Source organism: Typopeltis vanoorti, chromosome 7, assembly GCF_054136105.1.
Source record: "Typopeltis vanoorti isolate ZY-2024b chromosome 7, IOZ_Tvanoo_1.0, whole genome shotgun sequence".
NCBI classification, from domain to species: domain Eukaryota; kingdom Metazoa; phylum Arthropoda; class Arachnida; order Uropygi; family Thelyphonidae; genus Typopeltis; species Typopeltis vanoorti.
The window spans coordinates 34907505-34931723 of record NC_143555.1 but is presented as its reverse complement, the minus strand read 5'-3'; the positions used below and the strand labels follow the sequence as shown (position 1 = coordinate 34931723).

General features: G+C 36.6%; 1 protein-coding gene across 2 annotated transcripts in view; it reads left to right on the top strand.

The window, feature by feature from the left end:
- The window catches only part of LOC150104577 (methylthioribose-1-phosphate isomerase), a 147141-nt gene that overhangs the window by 10398 nt on the left and 112524 nt on the right, over window positions 1-24219 (top strand). For both annotated transcript variants that reach the window (XM_090395789.1, XM_090395790.1), the window contains exons 2-3: window positions 12990-13140; window positions 22765-23000. In XM_090395789.1, the coding sequence (XP_090251915.1) occupies window positions 13012-13140; window positions 22765-23000 (365 nt within the window). In that variant the 5' untranslated portion in view covers window positions 12990-13011. The remainder of the gene's footprint in view (window positions 1-12989; window positions 13141-22764; window positions 23001-24219) is intronic.

Below are 24219 nucleotides of genomic sequence, written 5' to 3'. Positions count from 1 at the left end.
TATATAGATATATCAGGAACTCGATGATTAGTTCATGTTGATATGTCACATCATTTTGTCATATCAAGAGTGTGATAAGTTGGAAGTTTGCAGCTATACCCAGGGTCATGTTTGTGCACGAAGCTCTAGCTAGGGGCCCCCAAAAATTAGGGCCAATTTAAGGGCCCCAAACAATGAGAAAGGAGCCTTGAGCATTTGAGCACCTCAGATCCTGCTCACCTAGGGAAAAGTGTAAGTAGAGCCCTGGCTATACCAAGGACATTGACCAAGAAAAATAAGAGAGAGAGAGTGTAGTTCCATTTTATAAGGTTCTCATCAGACTATATGGATTACTCTATTATGAGTTGGCTATCAGGATTTAATGGGAATGAAAAAACTAGGAGAGAATTCAGAGGCAGATAACAAAATGATATTGGGACTGCAGAACAGTGGTTATGATGATTACTAGAAGGATCAGTAATCCGCAAAGTCTAGTGGAAAAGATATAAAGAGGTGATATGATTGAGATGTTTAAGCTTTGAGAGGTATAACTAGATGGACATGGGGGGGGGGGATTTTTCATATGAGAGACAAAGGAAAAGAACAAGAGATTGTCCCTGAAAGTTGGAAAAGAAAGTAGATAAGAGAAAGAGAGTATTCTGGGCATTTTCATGTTGAGTTGTTTCGTATTATTATCATCATCAAATTCCTGACGTATCCTCTGAGAGTGTACTGGATCTTATGATAGTACTACATCAAAAGTTACATCATTACTAACTTCCTATGAACAATTTTCTTCTAAATTAATCTGTTATCTATCAAGACTCCAATATTATCAGATGTTATATTTCTGTTTTTTTTTCAAAGGCACTTTTTACCATAATCATTCAACTTGAATCTTGGTCTGTCTCTTGGTCTTTTCCTATAGCCATGCAAAGAACACTTGTTTTGCTCATCTTTCCTTTCCCATTCTGTAAAAGTGGCTGTACCACCTGATATTAGCTCTGCTAACACTTTCCTAATGCAAATATTATTATCATCGTTATCTGACCTCTATAGAGTCAGATTCATTGTGGGAGGTGAGGTGCACACAGTGCTCATCCAACCATCCATTAAACTGATTCAATATGTCTACATTCATAACACACTTGGGAAATGCATTCACTTGACAACCACTCTCCATACAAGGAATCTTCTCCTCATGCTTCTGCTTGCACTCTCCTTATACAGTTTCCAGTGAAGACCTCTTGTTCTATCCCCCCTTCCATTATATGAAAAATATCTTCCATGTAAACCTGATAATAACCCCTCACTAGCTTATATATATCTCAATCATATTCCCCTCCTCCTATTCACAGATTTGGTCACCAGGCTTTGCAACTTACATTCTCTCAATCTGTCCCCATATTCTACATTCCTGAGACAACTTGACCACCTTTGTGAATCTTCTCTGGACTCTTTCCAACATATCCTCAGCACCATGAAAACCTGGTGACCAAATCTGTGCACAATAATCCATATGAGGCTTGATAAAGACTTTATACAATGGCTTCATAACCTCTATTTCTGCTTGTCAGGGTCATCCACATCATTGCTATTATCTGACGTGACGTCTTCACAACTTGTGCAACATGGCCCCTGAATTTCAGGTCCTTGTCCACCATCACTCCTAGATCTCTTATCTCCTCTATTTTAAAGTTTTCTCAAAAAGTGTATACTTTGCATCCCATTGTTGCTTACCAAATCTCAAAACCTTACACTTTGTAACATTGAATTGGCAGTCCCACCTACCTATTCATGCAATCTATTCAACATTTGCTTGACTGCATTGCTCTCTCTCCAATTTTGCATCATCTGCAAATAGCTGCATAGCACTAGTTAAACCAATCCCAATATTACTAGCATACAAATTGAACATGAGCCTCCGTATCTCAGTCAGTACAGACGAAGCCCTTTGGTCGGAAAGACCTGGGTTCATTTCCTTTCAGTGACATGAGGAACCTTTATCTGGTCTCTTTTGACTAAAGGTGAGTTAGCCAGTCTCATACTGAGGTAGGGGTTTTTTTTCACCCAGAAACTTTAGTTTTTCATACCCCAGAACAGGCAAATCGGCCCCATGAACACACATTGATTACAGTCATGAATATGTCCCAGCCATATGCCGGTCCCAAGCCCAGATAAAATTGGGCAGTTGGGGAAAGCAGTGGTGAACTACTTGTAAAACTCTCACAGAAATACTTTGTGGCCAATGCCTACAAAGTCACGTACTTTCGGAAACGACTGAAAGGGAAAACCAGGTAACCAAATCGAACAAATGGTCCCAAAACTGACCCCTGCAGCATAGTGAGCTTCTTCTTTCAGGATATTGCATTCCCATATACAACTTTTTGATACCTATCTGACAGCCAGTCACTGATCCAGCTGAGAAGTCTTCTACTATCCAATCCCATCTGTTTCAATTTATTTAACAGTTTGTTGTGTGGCAGTCTATCAAATTCTTTTGCGAAATCCAAGTACAGCACTGTATGTGTATCTCCTCTGTCCACAGTATTTGTCTTCTTGTTATAGTACATAAGCAAGTTAGGAAGGTCTTAGAACATTCTCTCAAATCACATGGCAAAATCCCATCCAGTCCAATTGCTTTATTGATATCAGAGTACATGACATTTGAAACATATTTTCCTCATGCATCCTCCTGGTGGCCGAGTGGTTAGCGTATCTGCTCCAGTCAAAAGGCTGGGGGGCTCGAATCCTGCTGTGGGCATGGATGTTTGTGATTGTCTCTGAAAATACTACTGGTGATGGATGGCAGATGGCATTGGTGTAGTTTCAGTTCGTTGTAGTTGGTAGATTGAGTGGTGGAGACAGAGAGTTGTGGAGTAGGTTCCGTCCCTCGATGAGTCTTTTGACTCCCAGGAGGTGTCACATAATAATAATAATAAATAATCCTACAACTTGAATCCTCTCCATTATTATAATTGCTTGAATTATAATTCTACGTAAATTCCTTTCTCCCAGATACTTCTGTATGTCTATTCTTCCCCCAAATCAAGACTGCATAGTCACTCTCCAGTGGAGGATAGTGATGTCATCTCAGTTAGTCAGATCCTCTGATGCTAAGACCAGATCCTAAACCCATGACTCTTGTGTTCCCTCTACTATATGTTACCTAAGATATTTGTCTTTCAAGAATTCCAGAACTTCCATTCCCTTACTATTACATGCTGTTTCCTCTTCCCAATTTATACTGTTGTACCTAAAATCTTCCATAGTGATCACTCACACTCATTATGCACTTGCCAAACTTAAGTGTCTAAACATCTCATCTTCATGATCTGTGTTCCTTGACTTATAGCAATGTCCCACTCAATATCCTGTCCTGCCAACTTACTTCATACCATGAACTTTCAAAACCATTAGTGCATTTCCCTCCAAATTTGTCTTCTCAGAGTGGATATAGCTCATCACTTATCATACGTCTGCCTTTTCTATCCTGCTGATATATGCCATACCTTTTGTACTCCTGTCAGTATGTCTCCTCCGTCAACCATGTTTCACTGATCCCAATAATCTGTGGATGGTCTGAGGCTGTCAGTGCCACCAATTTATTATTTTTGTTTCTGATACTCCTGGCATTTCTATAAAGAAACATCAGTCATCTTTAGTGTTTCTATTTCTATTATATTCTCAGTGCTCCATTGGAGTCTGCATTTCATCACATACATTCCCCTCTCTCCCATGTGACTAAACCCATAAGAGGCCATCACTGTTACTATCAGCCTTGATAACTAGTTTCCATGCACTAACACTGTCAGTTTGCCCAGAGAACAACATTATTTTTAAATGTCCACATTCTTTCTCATTCAAATGCAGGCTGCTCTTGCATACAGCTCTCTTCTCTCCTCAAATCCACTCCAGGCACCCACTCTGCTATGCCATTCATTATTGTTATTGTTGCTCTTTTCCTGAACTCTGCATTATCATGCCTGTGTAACATTCATATGATGCATGCATAACACATTCACTTCCTCCCACTCTCTCTCTCAATCTTCTGCTGTACAACCTCAAGCATTAACATGAGATCTCTCTCTCTCTCTCTCTCTCTCACCATCCAATACACACTACCTACCTCTCAGGTCATTCATGCCTACGTGATAATCATCACCTCTGCACTTTATATTTTTCTCCCGTATAATTGCCATAGTCACAATGTGTCATTCTTCCAGGCAAGTGCTCCTCTGGCATTTTATTTTACACTTTGTGAACCATTGAACTCCATGTATCCCACCTTTAACCACTTTGTTTCCTCCTTGCTCACCTGCATTCCTCTCTCTCATCTGACAATCTCTATCTTTGAACTCCCACTTACCTTCCAGTCCTACTTTTCCCCTTGTTCTCCTATTCTCTATTTCTATCATTCCTATGACTCACCCACTCCTACTCTTGTTCACTTCACACCAGCTAAACTTCCCAGTCTCTTAATCTCTTCTTTCACATTTCTGAACTCATTCTTCATACATTTCACTTCTTCTTTCAGTATCCCTCTCTCTCTCTCTCTCTCTCTCCAAGAAACCTGCTCTTGCTCACCATTTACCCATCCAATTATCACCATATTCCAGCTCTACTGCACTCCTTCATGTTATTTCTCTTTCCACATGATGCTCATCTTCCTCACTCTCATCACGCTAATCACATCTCTGTCGGCATCCACTTGTCGGATTCATCACTACTGAAGTCAGTTATGTAAATAAAAATGTTGCCTAGTTTTTCCCATTTCCAACCTTTTATGCAGATATGCACTTCTTGGTCTCTTACTTGCCACATCTCTAACTGTAGGTCATCCCACAAAATCTTTTCTAAATTTCTTTATGTGTATATATATATGTGTGTGTGTGTGTGTATGTATATATATATATATATATATATATATATATATACACACATCCATCCATCCATCCAACCAGATTATGAGCAAAGTGGTTTTCCTTCCTTGCCATAATATAAAGAAATTCCCGAGTTGCCGGGGGGGGGGAACCTCCAAATGAGACAGGTTAACTCACCTTTAGTCGAAAGAGACCGGATAAAGATTCCTCATGCTCATGTCATAGACAGGAATCGAACCCAGATCTTTCAACCAAAGGGCTTTGTTTATACCAACTAGCTATGGACTGACACACACACACACACACACATATATATTCTTTTTGACCATTTATTATTATTATTTTTATTATTAACATCTGACCTCCATGGATTCAGAGACTCATCATGGGAGGTACACACTATTGCACACAATGCTCATCCAAACATGCTTAAACTGATTCAGTATGTCTACATTCACAACATACTAAGGCAATGCATTCCACTCACCATTATAAGAACCTGCTCGTACCCTCCTTATACAGTTTTCAGCAATGGCCTCCTGTTCTATCCCTTTCCCCCCATTCTATAAAATATCTCTTCCATGTCAACCAGATAACCCCCTGAGTAGCTTATATATCTCAATCATAGCTCCCCTCTTCCTCCTATTCACAAGGCTTTTGCAGCTTACATTTTCTCAATCTGTTCTCGTACTCCACATTCGAAAGACCACTGATCAACTTTGTGAATCTTCTCTGGACCCTTTCCAACATATCCTCGGCACCATGAAAACCCAGTGACCAAATCTGTTCACAAATAATCCATATGAGGCCTGATGAAGGCCTTATACAATGACATCAATAACCTTTCTGCATGCCAGCGTCCTTTGCATCACTGCCATTATCTGATATGACATCTTCACAGCTTGTGCAATGTGGCCCCTGAATTCCAGGGGCCACATTGCACACCTTGTTCACCATCACTCCTAGATCTCCCATCTCCTCTGATTCCTTTAAAGTTTCCCCACCAAGTGTATACTTTGCATCCCATTGTTGCCTACCAAATGTCAAAACCTTACACTTTTGCAACATTGAGCTAACAGTTCCACTTACCTGCCCATCCATGAAATCTTTTCAAGTCCCTCCTATAAGGCCATAACATCTCCTTTACTCTGCATGGTTTCCCCAGTTCTGCAAGATCTGCAAACACCTGCATGTTACTAATTAAACCCATGAAAAATGAAGCCAAAAGGCTTCATTTCAGCAATGTAAAATTACATAGGCAAAGTGGATACTAGATTCAATATTCAAATTCATCCAAGAATTTCAACTTATATCATGTAAATATTAGGTCATTAAGGTCAAATTTTGATAATTTAATGTTACTTTTCACAGAAATTGAACCATATGTACCATTCTTAAATAAAATATGGATCAAACAACTTGAAATCGATTGTTATTCTTTTGTTAATTACAACACGTGTTATGATTGTTGTGATTATAATCATTCAAGCAGATTATTTCTGTACACTAGGAAAAATAGTTTAATTTTTATAAATTGGAATCAAATATGCATAATGCTGAAACTGTAATGATTTATGACACTGTAATGAATAAACTTACATTTGCTATATACCGCGCACACTATACTGGGTGATTATAAAACGTCAAGTGTTCAGAGCCCTCTAGCAAGTAATGTATTGGACAAAACACCAATATTCGGTAGATGTACACAGTGGAACATGGGGATTCGATTTAACGAAAAAAAAAAAAAAAGTACCAAAAGTTGCCAACAAGGGAAATTTTGATGCTGCCAAATTAATTTTAGTAGGTGTGACTAATCAATGACTAAATGGCAAATGAGAGACAGCACACATCAATTTCATTATGTTTATTGTTAATTACAAATGAGGTTCAATATGACCACCATTCTGATGTTCCAGGAACTGCATATGGTGCATGACATTTTCCACAGTGGTTTGCAACATATCGGGATTGATTTGTCTCACATGTAACGTTATTCGATCTTTCAAAGTTGGAATATCGGGTACATGTCCTTGATATACCCACAGCCAAAAGTCACAAGGATTGAGATCAGGCGATCTTGGTGGCCATGCCTTGGGAAATGCATGACTAATGATTCTTCTGTCAGAGAAATGTTGTCGCAAAACACGCTGTACCTGAAGTCCGTTGTGGGGTGGTGCACCATCCTGCATGAAGTTGGTCGAATCGAGACATCCTCTTTGCTGCAGTTGTGGAACCACAAAGTTCTGTAGCATATTGGCATACCTGTTAGCATTGACGGAACAGGTCACTGGTCCATTTTGGTGATTTTCCTCGTAAAAGTATGGACCGATGATAAAAGATGCCGTAAATCTGCACCACACTGTGACTTTGGGCGAGTGGATAGGCATCTGCAGACACATGTGTGGATTAGTTGCGGTCCAGATGTGACAGTTGCATGTGTTAATATCGGCGTTCAAATAAAAGTGCGCTTCGTCACTCCATAAAATCTGCTACGGCCATGCATTTGAGAGTCTTAGCACGTATGGAAATGCATGCTAAGAATCTCAAAGATAAGTCGATTCATGTGGTTGCATCATTAGGGTGCAATTCTTGAACATGACTGATTTTATAGGAATAAAACTTCAATATCTGATGTAGGATTTTCCACACACCGTTGTGTATGTGATATCCGTTTGCTGGGATATTGCTCGTGCACTGCTGGTACCCTGCACATTCGTCATCTCCTGTTCCACAATAGCAGTTGCAACTTGTTAAACTTGTTGATGATTGATTGGTTTGCATCCCCTGGCTACCTGCACTGCTAGAGTTCCAGTAGTTTCAAATCGCCTAATCAGTTTTCATAAGTTTGTTATGCTAATCGGTCCTTTTCGTAAGTTTTTCATATGGCAAAAATCATGAAGACAAGCACTGGCATTATCGTTCCGCTGATAATAGAGTTTGACTAACAAAGCACGCTCACGTAAGGTAAGAGGCATCGAAAAGCAGTTCGTCTATGAATGATAAGAAATCTCACAGACTTTCCTTTTATTGCATGATTGCTTACAAGAAACGCGATAATGCAAATTAATGCATTTTACTCGGTAAATAGCGTTAAAATTTCCCCTGTTGGCGACTTTTGGTACTTTTTTTTTTTCATTAAATCGAATCCCCATGTTCCACTGTGTACATCTATCAAATATTGGTATGTTTCATCCAATACATTGCTTGCTAGAGGACTCTGAACATTTGACATTATTTTATAATCACCCGGTATTTCTATCAGAACTAAATAATGTCCTAAAGGCCTTAAAACACAATAATGTCATACTAGTGGGGGGATATAACTTTGGATTTATATAAGAATAATAGCAAAATTGAAGAATATAAAAATATGTTATCTACACATGGGTTTCTTGCATGCATCCATGGCAGTATGAGAGAAGTGAACAACTCAGTAAGTTGTATTGAATATATTCATAAGAAACAAAATGGCCTATGAGGTATCCTCTGCAATCTATTTTAGCAAAATAACAGATCATCATTCTATACTGTTGAATCTATTATTACCTAATAGTGTTGACATGAGCTGTGCAGGTTGTCATAGAAAAAATAAAATTGACATCAATTATAATAAATTTGATAATTACTTAAAACATTATCAACTGCCTCAAAATGATATATTAGATTCAAATCAGTTATATGAGGAATTTATCAAAATGATTAAATATGCGGACAGCAAATCACAATATCACAAAACAGTTACTGTGAAAAAAGATGTTCACACATGATGGATAACAGATGAACTAAAAAATATAAGGACAAAAGAAAAGCTCTGCTATAGGCATAGGAAGAATCATGACTATAAAAATTTCATTTAAACACTTAAAGGAAAAAATAAAGCAGGCAAAAGAACATTATCTTCTAACAAAATTTCTTTCTTGTATGAATGATAAAAGTAAAGAATGGGGGTTAGTTAATGTGATAATTGATAATACAAAGCAGAAAACATGTGAATTCCCAAAGGGCAATGACATCACCGATGTACTTAACAAAATGAACAAACGCTTTACAAACTATGGTAGTTGTGAATTTGATCCTATAGAGAGGATAAAGTACGTGAGTCACCTTCCATGGATTAAGAATTCCATGTATCTATTCGCAGTAAATGAAGATGAGGTAAAGAGTGTAGTGATCGGATTAAAAAAAGAGAAAAAAATGGAATGTGACCATATAAATGTCAATAAACAAAACATTATCATTTACTTATGTTTAATAATAACGTTCTTTACATATATTATGAATAAATCTTTTGAACACGGAAAATTTATGGAACACTTAAAGATTGCTTCAGTTATTCCACTATTTAAAGGAGGTAACAGAAATGAAATAAAAAATTACAGACCAATATCTATACTATCCACAATTTCAAAGATTATTGAAATTCTAACAAAGAAACAAACATACTGTTTTAATTTATTTCCCTATATGTTGTTTTGACTTTTTGTAGTATTTTTGGTGTGTATTGAGAGGGGCGGCAAAAGGTCTAGCTACACCACTGACTTGCCAAACTCAGCTGTCTAAATATCTCCTGGTCCCCACCCTCTGTGCTCCTTGGTTTGTAGCATCACCCCACTAAATATCCTGTCTTGCCTGCCTCTACCTCACACCATATACTTTCAAAATCATTAGTGTCACTGCCTTCCAAAGCCTCCACTCTTAAAGAACATAAGTCATCACTTGTCATAAGCAGTAGTACTCCACCACCACACTTTCCCTTCTTATCCTGCCAAAAAATCTGCATCCAGCTACTTCTATTCCTGTTATTATATCCTCTTCTGTCAACCACGTCTCAGTGATCTGAATAATCTTTGGCCAGGCTGATGCTATCAGCGCCACTAATTCCTCTCCTTTATTCCAGATACTCCTGGCATTAGTATAAAGCATAATAATGCCATTGTTTCTATACCCAGCATTATCCCCTCTAGACTCCACTGGGCTCAGCATTACCTGATGTCATCCCCCTTCTCCCAAGTATCCATTCCCACAAGAGGCTACCCCAGCTACCATCCACTCTGGGACACACCAACTCGTTCAGAACAGCAACCTCTCCAGGTGCCTACATCCTTCCTTATTCAAATGCAAGCAGTCTCTCGCATGTAATGCCTCTCTGTCCTCAAATGCTCTCTAAGCATCCACATATTCCAATCCTCTCTTCTGACACAATTTAGCTATTATGTTATTTAATATTACTGCTCTTCTGCTCAGCTCGTCACAATCATACCTAGGCAACATGCACACTATCTTTCCTCTCTGTGTCTTCTTTTGTACAACCTCAAGCAAGAATCTCATATCTCTCGCTGCCCAATTTACATTACCACTCAAGTCATTTATTAGTAATACTTTAATTGTATATTTATAAATATGTATATGTGATGAGAATAATAAACTTTGTACTGTAAAAAAAAAAAAAAAATTTAAAGCTGAATGTTTGTAGAAACTATGAAAGTTTTTTAAGTTGACTTGAGAGTTTACTTACAAAAAATACGTTTCTCTGACATTTCAATTTCCTTAGAACTGAATGAGAGATGTTGCTTTCTTGCGGTTTCTGCCTGATCTCTGAAGAGAACCAACAAGTTCGAAACAGCTGTCAGAACAGTGAAACCTTTATCAATACACTAATAACAGGAGAACATATGGATGCTTAGGAATCGTTCATGGCTTTTAAATAGTGCATGAAGGCAACTCAGAGATGTCAAGGGTTGTATTTTAGTACTAGGTCATCTTATGAAACTTTCATAGTTTCTACAAACATTCAGCTTTAAAATAATATTGGATCTAGTATCCATTTAGCCTATGTAATTTTACATTGCCGTAATGAAGCTTTCTGAAGCTTTCTTACTGAAGAAAGAGTCAGAAAGCTTCATTGCCATAATGAAGCTTTCTGACTCTTTCTTTAGTACTTACTTTTACATACTGACCAAGAGTTCGCTTACAAAAAATACATTACTCTGACATTTCGATTTCCTTAGTACTGAATGAGAGTTTTTGCTCTCTTAAGGTTTCTTCTGCCTAGTCTCTGAAAACAACCAACCAGTTTGAAACAGCTGACAGGCCAGTGAAACTTTTATCAAATGTTGGAAATATCTCGTTTGGAAATATATGGATGCTTGGGCAGTGTTCATGTCTTTTAAGTAGTGCAAGCTAAGGCAACTTGGTGATCCTGAAGATTGTATTCTTGTAAACTCTTAGGTCAACTTGTGAAACTTTCATAATTTCTACAAACATTTGGCTAAATAATATTGGCTCAAAGTGCTGTGCTATTGCCATTTTTTTTTGCACACTCAATCACATTATGCTAAAACACAATCATATAGCTATCTCTGTCCGTAGAATTTATGAGTTATAAAAAAAATTAAATATAATGTTTCTTTTCTGTTGTAGCTTGTTTGGAAACACTCTGGTTTCTTATATATTTAAGCTTAATGTAGTTTAGATTACTAGTTTAAATGTGTGACTGTTAACAGGTGTGCAACTATTCAAACTGATCATGCATTACTGACAGGTGATGATGCACCGTAAGATACACCAATTTATAAGACACATTCAGCTTATAGGACACCTCCTAATTTTCAGATAAATTTTAGGTACAAAAAAGTACATCTTATAAGTTGAAAAATACAGTAGCTTAAAGCTCACAGAGAAAATATAACTCTCTTGTAGCTCATTTGGAAACACCCTAGTTTCTTATATGTTTTAGCTTACAGATTCAAATCCAGTGTTAACAAAAGTGTTTTTTTTTTTTTCTCCTTATGAATGTTTTTGATGTATTAACTCGCAACATATTATCAGAAAGTAATAGTAAATTTATTAAGTCAGTTGGCATAATTTATAGTTCATTTTAATGTAAGCACTATCCAAGTGTTGCTATATGTATGTCTTTAACCTCCGCTTTTATTCTCATCTACAGTGCTAGTGTATTACATGTTGAACAACCTTTTAGACTACATTCCATGCTATAAAGCCCAGATCAGACTCCTGCTGCTCACTGCTAGTCACCAGGATTTGAAAGGGGATATCATAGCTGTGGAGGGATACAAATGTGATAATTAAAATGATATTGGAATGGTAGAACAATAGTTATAAGTATAGATTGACTGCAAGCAATCTACTGAATTTGATGCAAAGGAGATGAAATGGTGATATAACTAAGGTATTTGTTGAGAAGCCATTTACTGTACGCCCACACTTCGTGGAACCCACCTTGACTTTAGCATGAATTGTTGAAAGAAATAAAGGATGTATGAATTGGCCACCAACATGCGAAGTCACGTGCTTTATACATAAATTTTCCAACTGTTGTACAAGCAAAATAGTTATCACTTTAAGAACTAGAATTTTCATAAAAGAAGAGCTAATTTTTCAACATACAATAATAAATACTCATCTCATGAAACGCATTGATTACCCTAATATCGGAATGGATTCTCCTTTCTTTTGACATGCACAGAGGTGTTGAAGGGTCTCGCATCTGTGGGTGTACAGTACTGGATTGACACTTGAGGAAGTAAGAATGATAAGAGGCTATCTCTGGAAGTTGCAAAAGGAAGTAATGAATAAGAGGATAAGAAGTATTTTTTATGGAGAGTCAATCATGCTGGCCTGTTTGGCTTGAATGGTTAGTGTATCTGCTCTTCAAAAAAAAAAAAAAAAGAAAGAAATAAAAAAGACTGAGTTCAGACCTCATTGTGGGTATGGATATTTGTGGTTATCTTTAAGTGGGAGATGAATTTCATGCTCATTGGAGGCCTGATGTGGCTTAAATGTTTTCCATGTTTGGTCTAGAGATCATTTTCCAGACTATATATTTAAATAAATAAATAAAATAATACAAATAGAAAAAAAAAATCTTAGTCCATCCACTGTATGAGAGGGTGGTGAGAATGTTGACAGTTGACTTGTTCCACCTGTTCCAGTTTGTAATCAGGCTGCTTATTAAAGTGTATATGAAGATCTTATGATACTCAGATAGGACTTCTAATTGTTTTGTTGTGTGTAATTAATTACTTTTACTGTACATATAAAAATTATTCATATTGGATGATACAGGTTTGTACTATAACATTTTGTATCAATGTTTTATTCTAGCTTTACTGAACAGAAAATAAATATGCTGGAATCAATTAAATATGAAAATGGAAAACTACAGATTTTAAATCAGTTACTACTTCCCCAGAAAACTTGCTATGAAAATATAACTAGTGTTCAAGAAGGTTGGGATGCAATCCATTCTATGAAGGTAAATGAAGTTATCATTTTGAATTAAATGATTATTTACCAAGAAATTATATACTTGTTTAATCCTTTATCCTAGTGTAAGCAAACAGAGTTTGCTCCTGAAGTATTTTCAGGACAGAGGCAACTTGTATAAGGAAGCTAAGACTTCACATCACTTGCCTTATTATGTATATGTATATTTCCAGTATGTATAAGAATATTAATTTCTAAACAGATAAATTTATCTCTTATTCTTCCTTTTTTTCAAATCCTAATTTTTTTCCCCATACAATTTGAAATAAAGATATCCCAAATAGTGTAAATGCTATAATTACATGCATAATGCCTATATTAAGACTTAGGTGTTCTTAGTTATTCATAATTACACTTTTGTTCATAGTATAAACATCAAGAAAGAAAAAAAAATTAATTTATTGAACTACTAATATTTCACTGGTTTTCTAACTAGCATCATCAGAGCACAAATTACAACTGTCACAAGCACATTAGCACTCAAATAATTGTAGAAGCAATTCACATTATAATTGAAAAAGAATTAGTGTCCTAACACAGTGCCCCCTCTATGGGCCAGATAACCATAAAGTTAATTTGGAGTTTGGTTGTATTGTGATGATGTGTTGATATTTGGCCTCATGGCTTAGACTATTGGATACATTTTTAGCACATTTTACAGCCTACATCATAAAATACGTTTACAATGGTATTTACATAAGCAGTCACACAGTGGTGTGCTGGAGCTGTCTAGCATGATCCAATTGCTAAATTTTCAAGAATTTTGCAAGTCAGTTATGGCTGTAAACTGAAGAGTGGCACCCACTTCAATCCACATTGGCTAGTAGTAGTAGTAGTAGTATTTGGGCTTATTTAGGTAACACAGAAAATCGGTCCCAAGCCTTATTTGGCAACTTTTGTCCATCCTTGCCCCTTTCTTATGCATCAGTCTGTAGGGATAATCTCTGCTGGCAATTTTATAGAATATTATTTTTCAAGAAACATCTAGGAATGCAAAGGGTTCACATTTCTAGAATGTTATAAATCTAATATGGTTGTTACCCAATTTACTTAGCAGGCCTTAATGCCAGACACAATCAAAAGATCTAGATATGTCAGGAGCAACAGCACACATCTCTCCAAATGTATCCATGGCACTTGTCTAGTGGTGGGTGATGTAGGTTGAGATGTCCGTGTGTTGAGGCTTAAGTGCTGTGAAGAATTCGTGTTGGAGGTTTAATGCAATATTAAACTTCCAATATTTCGTCTCCATCACAGAGACATCTTCAGGATTACAAAAAACCTTTTTGTAACAACACATACACACAAATATAATAAAATAATGAGTGAAACTAAAGTTCTGTCTAGGTGGTGCGCCCTCTATGGGCATTTGCAGGTGGCCTAGGATGTAAAGAGGGATCTCTGATAATTAATGTTTCCCAAATTTTGGGAAGTTTAATGCAACCATATTTGTTTAAATTTGGTTGATTCCTGAGTGCAGATTCAAAGAATAGTCTTTCTTTTTTGAATTTACTATGGTAGAGCATGGTGGTTTTTTTCCTGGAGATCCTGTGGGTTGTATCCAAAACATGGTCTGCAAGGCCAGATTGAGAGATGAGTGAGTGACAATGTGTAACATTGTCACTCGCTCAAAATGTTACACACAAAACCCTCAAGTTAAGTATCTGCATTTAGTAATGTCTAATACAGTGTGATCACAGGCTGCATTTATTAGAACTACTCTGAAGTAGTAATGCATTTGGAATATAGAGTGAAAGAGAAGATGATCCTGCAACATCAAAACACTTCAAATTAAAGATGCCAAGAAATTATATTCTTGGTTTAATCCCTTATCCAAAGAATGTTTGTGCATGAAGTATCTTAACAACTATGCTACTTGCATATAGAGGCTAATGGCTTCATATCAGTTGCCTTAGTATTCCATAATACAAAGCACACAGTGCCGTTTTGGATGTGTATAATGGGAAGTATGTACATTATGGGAAGTGTCATTACCCAAACATGTTTCTACTTTTATTGAGGTATGTTAAAGTACGGGAATACCTCTCCAAAAATTATGCTAAATCTTGATGAGTAGTGACCTAAAGGATCACTACCAAACTCATCACAGCTGACCTGAATTACTCCAGGACAGGAGATTCAGCAGTAGCTCCACTCACTGACAAGCAAAAAACCTCTCTACTTCATGGGAAACAAGCTACTATCAGTGGGAGTCAGACCCAGAAGAGATACCAAGGTTTGAAGTAATGTAGAAGTTATATATTCCCATATACAAGTGGTCAAAAGGTGTCACATATTAAAATACTCTGGATTAGAGAAAGAGGTTGAAAGTTTTTTCACTTGGTTATACCATAAAGATACCAAGAAAGTATATTCTTGCTTTAATCCTTTATCCAAGTGTAACCAAACAACATTTGCACATGAATTATCTTCACAACTGGGCTATTTTTATATAGCAGCTAATTGACTTCACATCAGTTGCCTTAGTATCCCATAATGCAAAGCACACAGTGCCCTTTCAGATGTGTATAATTTCAGATCTGTGCATTATTTGAAGGGCCACTACCCAGACCAATTTTGACCTCTATTGAGGCATGTTATAGTGTGGCGATACCTCTCCAAAAACTCTTAGCGATGTATGAGATTGCTCCAAATTTCACTGAGCGATCCGAAAGGATGGCTACTAAACTCATCACTCCAGGACAAGAAACTCAGTGGTGGCTCTGCTCAGTGACAGGCAGAAACCAGCCAGTGAGCAGAACCTCTCTATTCCCTTGGAAACAAGCTACCATCAGTGGAAGTTAGACATAGAAGAGATACTATGATAGTTCACAATGATGTAACCTCATGGCAAAGTCTGCACAGATACCATGATTGAAGTAATGCAGAAGTCATATATTTCCTATATACAATCAGTCAAAAAGGTGTGGCACCTTATTATTAAAATACTCTGGGTAAAGCTTCCATATGGAGAAAGGATTAAACCAAGAATATAATTTCTTGGCATCTTTAATTTATAGTATAACCAAGTTAAAAAAAAAAACTTTCAACATCAAAGCATGTGTTGGAGAAAATGAAGACATATTCCATTGCAATTAGAATCAATTTGCCTTTTATTTTTATTATTATTATTTTTTTCACTTTATTCAAGCAGTTATCACTGATTTTTCAAAAGCAAACTGCAAACTTCTTAGTCAAACAAAAATACCATATGAACTGCACTTTGAATGTCCTCAATAAAATAAGAGATGCTCCATAACATTTTGAGGAGAAATTTTTAGATAAAGTGAATAGTCTAGGCACGTGTATACGGTGGTATTCTGCTAATGCATGCTGAGAGTTATTCAAGTTTTGATTGAAAATAACTACCGTATTTGCCGGCATATAAGACACATCCCCCCTTTTTTTGTACACATTTTTTAGGAAAAAAACTTTATCACTGAATATTATAATGGATTTACAGTATTTCAAATATAAAGTAATAAGTAGATCTACTTTCAACAAATACCTAATCTAACTAGGAAAGAGTACCCACCTTTTAATCTTCTTTGTCAAAACCCAGAAATTTATCATAGGTTATGTTTACTGTGAGTTACTTTTTTTAGATTCTCTTCCTGATTCCACCAAGTTATCATTTTCTCAGTTGAGGTTGGCCCGAAATGCCTCTCTGCAGCTCTTTCCATGTTCTTTAGCATATGCAATATTGGAGCAATGCTGCTGCTGCTGTTTTTCAGCCATAATTTGCCAAGAAATAGAGAAAATTTAACGGCAGAAATTTATCACTGTTCACAACAACCGCAACAATAATTGGAAAGTTTAAACGAACAGGAGTCTTTATCTCCATAGTTTAAGTTTCCCATAAAAATCACTCAACCTGTACTCATTGTACTAATTTGCTAATGCATCCAGATCTTTCAGATCATCTGTGGAACCCCTGGCCTATAGCAACAATCGGCTGTATATTTTCCTTGTTTCTGTATGTTTCTGCTACTAAAAGAAGAACCTGCTCAGTTGCAGAATACTCAAGAAGAAGAAGATATTTCCCTTGATCTCACACCAGACTGCTTCAAATGAACAGCCAACCTCCTGTCTGTTTATGTATTCCTTTTGACTGCAATTCATCTGCTATCATCAGAAGTACCGCCCCTCCCCCCAAATCCTATCTTCCCTGAAAATACTAAACCCTTCACATTCTTTCCTTATAACTACATCATTTGCTGTTTGCCAAGTCTCACAAGTGCCTATGAGTGAGGTTGCACTAACCACTGCCAAAAACTCTTCCCTGTAGTTCCTGATACTTCTGGCATTAGTGTATAGAAACCACAGCATCCCTTTAAGCCCTACCTACCTTTACTTCCTGAATTGACTACCCTATTCAGTATTGTTGCTTGAGAGACTAGATTCCGCACTTGGTCATTCTCTCACTCACTTGCCTTGTGGATGCCTTCACACAAACTCACCCTAATTGCTTAAGTTTTCCTGAATTTGCACTTCAGCATACTTGGCGAACAAAGCATTTTCTAGTCATCTAACACCAAAAACATTTAGATGCAGTCCATCAGCATTATATAAATCAGTGGTCTGTGTTTCTGTCAAACACAGACCACTGATCCACAAATCCAACATTATCCCTTCTGCACAGTCTACTTATTGATTCATTTGCTACCAGTGCCCTCTTCAGTTTACTTCTATCATAATATGGTGGGAGACTTACAATCTTCACCTTGTCACTCTTCAGTTTTGCTTTTTTCTAGCAAATCTACATCCTTCCACATAGAATGAGGAAGGATGCAGACTTGTTTTGATGGTGAAAGTGAAACATTAGTTGCATATTACCAGCATATACCATGAATTATACTGTCAGTCTTATAATGTTGTCAGATGATAATGTAATCCTTAAGCTAATCAGCTCATTAGTGTCGTTTGTTCTTTCTGTCAGCTCTTAACCCATATTCTTGTAGCCAAATATTTCCAAATAATCTTGGGTTCAAAACAGTGACTACAAGCATTATCTCAAAACAGATATTTGGTGAGCAGTGGTATTCCTATCGAACTGCCAGCCTGATTGGCCACATGGTTAGCATATGAGCTCTTCAACCATTAGGCTGTAGATGCATATGTCAAATGCCTGGGAATATATATCTCAGCATTCACGAGTTGTCTTAGTGTGAACTACTTAAAAGACATTGGTGCGGTCAAGCATCTATATATTTGCTTTTTATTAGTCCATTTTGATAAGGTTTCACTAACCTGACATTTCGAACTGGATGGTTCTCTTCAGAGACCATGCAGAAACCTTAAGAGAGCAAAAATTCACATTCAGTACTAAGGAACTTGAATGCCGAGGAATGTATTCCTGCAAACTCTCTGGTCAGCTTACAAAACTTTCATAGTTTCATCATTTGGCTTTGAAATAACGTTGGATCTAATTTCCACTTTTTAATTTTTTGCATTGCAAAGGAGTAGAGGTTGTTACCTTAGTCAATATGTTGGGACCTCAGATTGTAGGCATTAGTGAGTCCTCGCTATCAAAATCAGACATGCTAACTGTTATCGAGTGGAAAGGGTACACTATTTTTAAGAAGGAAAGAGAGGATAGGAGAAGAGGGTTGTGCTGCTAATGATATCGGATGAGTTGAATCCAGTTAAAGTTGAGACCTATGATTGTAGTACTATTACTAACAGTATTTCATGTGGCAGTGAGTTTGAAGCCATCTGGTGTGAGGTGGAATCTAACAAGATCAATTATATAGTGGGATGTTGTTACAGACCTGGATCTCTTGCTAGTGATGAAGAAATGCATCACCAAATAGACAAGATGAGTGAGAAAACAGTAATCATAATGGGAGACTTTAATTGTCCAAATATTGATTGGGTAGTAGTAAAAGCTCATGAGAAGAATGAAAATGCATTTATTGAGCTGTTGTGGGACAACTTCCTCAAGCAGCATGTGATGGAAGGAACTCGAGGACAAAGAGTGTTAGATTTGATTAAAGTGTCAGAGGGCATTTCATTTAAAGACGTAACTATTCTGTCTCCGGTCGGTGACAGTGATGATGTGGTACTTACTTGGGTAGTGGCTAAGTTTATGAATGTTCCGTTCAGAAAAGATTACAGCTGAACTACAAAGCAGGAAATTATGACCAACTGAGGAGTATACTGACTCAGTGGATTGGGATCGGTTGATGGGTGGGAAGAATATCAACAGTGCATGGGAAGCATTTAACAATACTTAAATGATGCAGTATCAGAGTGTGTCCCGAAAGTTCAAAAAATAAATAGGGTAGGAGTCAAATGAATGTGTAATTTGATTTAGCAAGAGATTCGTCAGAAAAGGATGATGTACATTATGAAAATTATAAGCAGCAGGCTAGAATAGTCGCAACTCTTGTACGGAAAGCAAAGTCTGAGTATAAAAAGAAACTGGCTTTGCATGCTAAAGAGAACCCATAAGAATTCTGTCAATATGCTGCAAATAAAAGAAAAAATTAATACGAAAGAATAACTCTTCTAAATCCAGATGGCATGAGGGTTACAGATGCAGAAGAGGTTGGTCAGCTAATGAGTGCCCATTTTGTTAAAAGCTATCGACCTGGTGTACGCAACATTGAGCTCACTCTCACCTCTTCACTAGATAAAGAAACACTGGTGTATGAGGACGAGGTATTAGAGCTGTTGCACAAATTAAATAAGAAGTTGGCAATAGGGACTGATAGGATATCAGCATGTGTGTCAAAAGAGTGTTCAGCTGAACTGGCCATTCCTTTTACCAGACTGTTTAATATGAGTCTCAGAACAGGGAAGATTCTGCAGGAATGGAAGGAATGTATGGTAATTCCATTGCACAAGGGTGGTGCTAAGACTGATGTACCCAGCTATTGACCAATTAGTGTCTCAGGAGTGGTGGTGAAGATTTTGGGAAAATTGGTTAGGGCTCGCATTCAGAAATGGGTTGACAGTGAATCTCTGCTTTTCAATGAACAACATGGGTTTACTAAGGGAAGGTCATGTTTTAGCAACTTGCTCATATTCTAGCTGCTGATATGCAGTACTTGCAGAATGATTTGAATAGGCTGGAATTGTGGGCATGGATGTCAGTTCAATGTCAGTAAATGTAAAGTCATGCACTTCAGCATGATTAGATATCCAATGTTGCATTATATTGGTGGAAATATGCTTGAAGAAACTGATGAAGCTATGGATCTTGAAGTCTTAGTAGATAGGAAGTTGAAGTTCAGGGGGCCATGTAGCAAAGATTGCAAATACAACTCATGAGAAAATTGCAATGCTGAAAGAAATGTTCACATGTAATGATAAAGATGTGCAGGTCTGGTCTCCTGGTTTCCATTGTGATTCTGATATATTGGAGAGAGTACAAAAGTGAGTGTTAAAAATGATATCAGAATTATGGAATACCAATTATGAAGACAGATTGCGAATTTGTATACTGCAAATTCACAGACACTAGCAAACAGGAGAAAGAGGGATAATATGATTGAGACTTAAAAACTTCTGAAATGGTCATACAGGATTTCAGTTGATGTAATGGATTGCCATTTTATGTTGTAAGTGCAAGCAGTGGGACTGAAATGAAGAATAAGTATGATAGCTGGTGCATTGTAGTATGTGGCCTCCCTGGATGAATCGCTGGATTCATGGAGTTTCTCTTAATAATAATATTTTATTAATTATTAAGACCAAGAGTTGGCTTACAAAAATAACATTTCAAGTTCTTTAGTAGTGAATGAGAGTTTTGCTCTCTTAAGATTTCTGCCTGGTCTCTGAAGGGAACCAACCAGTTCAAAACAGCTGTCAGACCAGTGGAACTTTAATCAAAACGGACTAATAAAGGGCGAATATATGGACTCTGGGCAGTGTTATGTCTTTTAAGTAGTTCGCACTAAGGCAACTCGTGAATGCTGAGGAATGTATTCCTGCAAGCTCTGTTGTCAACTTACTAAACTTTCATAGTTTCTACATTCGGTTTGAAATAATGTGGGACCTAATATCCACTTTGCCTGTGTAAATGTATATAAGAGCTTCTGTAACTCAGTTGGTATAGAAAGCTCTTTGGTTGGAAAGACCTGGGTTCAGTTCCTGTCCATGACGAGCCAACTTTATCTTGTCTCTTTCATTTATGGGTGAGTCGGCTGGTCTCATATGGAAGAGGGTTTTTCACCAAGAAACTCGGGTTTTTCATCCCTCATAACAGGCAAATCGGCCCTGTGAACACACGCACGGACCTACAATCATAAAATACATACTTGGTCTATTTAAAATAAAGAGCCAATAGGCTTCATTTCGACGATGTAAACATTATTTAAATTAAGGGGATATTAAATCTCACATTGTTTCAAAACCGAATAAGAAACTCAAAAATCGGAATCAAAGAGTTTCATGCTGAATATAGTAACTATGAAAGTATTGGCGACTACTGGCTTAAGCTAAAGCACATAGTCCGAGTATGTAGTACAAACTAGGGCAACTCATAGCAAATGTGGAGAAAGTTCTGATCGCTATTCTTAGTATTTTCCATAATGTAAAACCCATCTCCTAGGAGATGTATGATGTTATACATTATAGTGGGAGGTCACTACCCAGACCGGTTTCGATCTTTATCGAGATCTCATCAATGAGTAGCTAGGCCAAAAATAATACTAAGGGTATAGTGAAAAGAACTTATATACTCTGCTATATGAGTTGTCAAAAAGGTGCACCCATAAATTATTTAAAATAAAGAGCCAATAGGCTTCATTTCAGCAATGTAAACATTATTTAAATTAAGGGGATATTAAATCCCCATTGTTGTTTCATTGTTTCAAAACTGAATAAGAAACTCAAAGATGGGAATCAAAAAGTTTCATGCCGAATATAGTAACTATAAAAGTATCGGCGACTACTAGCATAAGCTAAAGCATGTAGTCCGAGTACGTAGTACAAACTAGGGCAACTCGTAGCAAAGTGGAGAAATAAGAATACTATACCCTTAGTATTATTTTTGGTCTAGCTACTCACTGATGAGATCTCAATAAAGATCGAAACTGGTCTGGGTAATGACCTCCCACCATAATGTATAACATCATACATCTCCTAGGAGATGGGTTTTACATTATGGAAAATACTAAGAATAGCGATCAGAACTTTCTCCACCTTTGCTATGAGTTGCCCTAGTTTGTACTATGTACTCGGACTGTGCTTTAGCTTACGCTAGTAGTCACCAATCTTATTCAGTTTTGAAACAATGTGGGATTTTAATATCCCCTTAATTTAAATAACATACTTAGTCCCTTATTAAGAGGTCTCAACTAGTCCTAAAGGATAGTGGAGAAAAGTGGGGGGGATCCCACATGAATCAATAAAAAAAAAATATATATATATATATACACATTTATAATTTTTGATAAGAAAATAATTTTTGTTGGTGAATATGAAGTGTGCACTCTGAAATGCAGTATGGATATATGATATATATGTTATATAGTGTGTATTAGTTACTTCAAGTACTATTCCAGTGCTTGATAAAGTAACTAATAGTCACATGATCACCACACACACACTAACACAACAACAACAAATAATACTGAATCTTAAATGTTACATGTTTATTTTTCAGGTTAGAGGTGCACCAGCCATCGCCATTGTAGGTGCTTTAAGTTTGGCAGTTCATCTTCATTCATCCACTTTGGATTCAAAACAGGAACTTCATGATAATATAGTACAAAATTTGGAATATTTAGTCACTGCTCGACCTACAGCAGTAAATATGAAACAGATAGCTAATAAATTTATTAATTATAGTCATTCACTTTTAAAAAATGAAAAAATTACCCCTGGGGAAATGAAAAGCTGGTATGTTTAGAATTTTCACTATAGTTTTTATTCTTATTTTGATAAAAATTCCAATATTCTATTTTAATTGACATTTACTTTACTTTTATAAGCTATTCATCTCTCTTACTAGAAAAACTAAACAATCTTGACTTCCTATTACCTCATACTCTACATAATTCACAAAGTTAGTAACCATGTTTAAGCTAACATCATTTAGTTTTGATATCAGAGTTCTCTTTACTATCATATCTATAAAAAGGAACCTTTCTACTTTTATAAAATGGATTTCCTCTAAGTGAATGCTTTTAAATGTATTTTTTATACAATGAACAAGTGGTTGATACTAATATATGTATTTCCTCTGGACAAAATCAAGTAACTGGAGTTAATCATCTGTTCTAGATCCAGCTGATTCTCACTAAAATTCCTAAGGAACACTGAAACAGATTGTTATAGTGGATAGTTTTCTGTAGCAAATTTTTTTAACATAGCATTATATCTTATTTAAAAAAAAATAATAATACAATGGAAGATGTACATTAGAAGTTTATTTGTATAAAATTTTCATTCAGAATCAAGGTCATCTTCAGCATGAATTCAAAATTTAAGCACAGCATGAGCAATGTATGAGGGTGGTCTGAAAAGTTCTCATCCTAACAATGAAAAAATGAAAATATAATTTCAAAATTATTTTTATTTTTCAACATAATCTCCCTTAAGACTAATACATTTATTCCAGCAATGCTCCAGCACCATTATTCCGTCCATGTAGTGGTTCTCAGTATTATCTGCAAAATACCCCTCTACAGTTGCAACCACCTCTTGATTCGAAGAAAAAAACTGACCAGCGAGGAAGAGTTTTAGTTTTGGGAAGAGATAGAAGCCAGAGGGAGCCAAATCTGGAGAATAGGGTGGATGTTCCAACAATTTATAGTGCAGATCCCTTAATTTTCCCATTGCCAAAATACCTTTGTGGTCAGGTGCATTGTCCTGATGAAAGATGATTTTTTTTCTTCTGTAAACTGGGTTTTTCCTCACAAATTTTTTTGTCTAGTCTGGTTAAAAGATCGGAATAATATTCCCCGGTTATTGTTTTACCCTTTTCAAGATAATTAACAAACAAAATGCCTTTAGCATCCTAAAACACCAATGCTGACCTGTCCTGCTGATGGAACCAACTTTGTCTTCTTTGGCGCTGAACAACTGTCTTCTGTCCACTGTTTTGACTGCTGTTTGG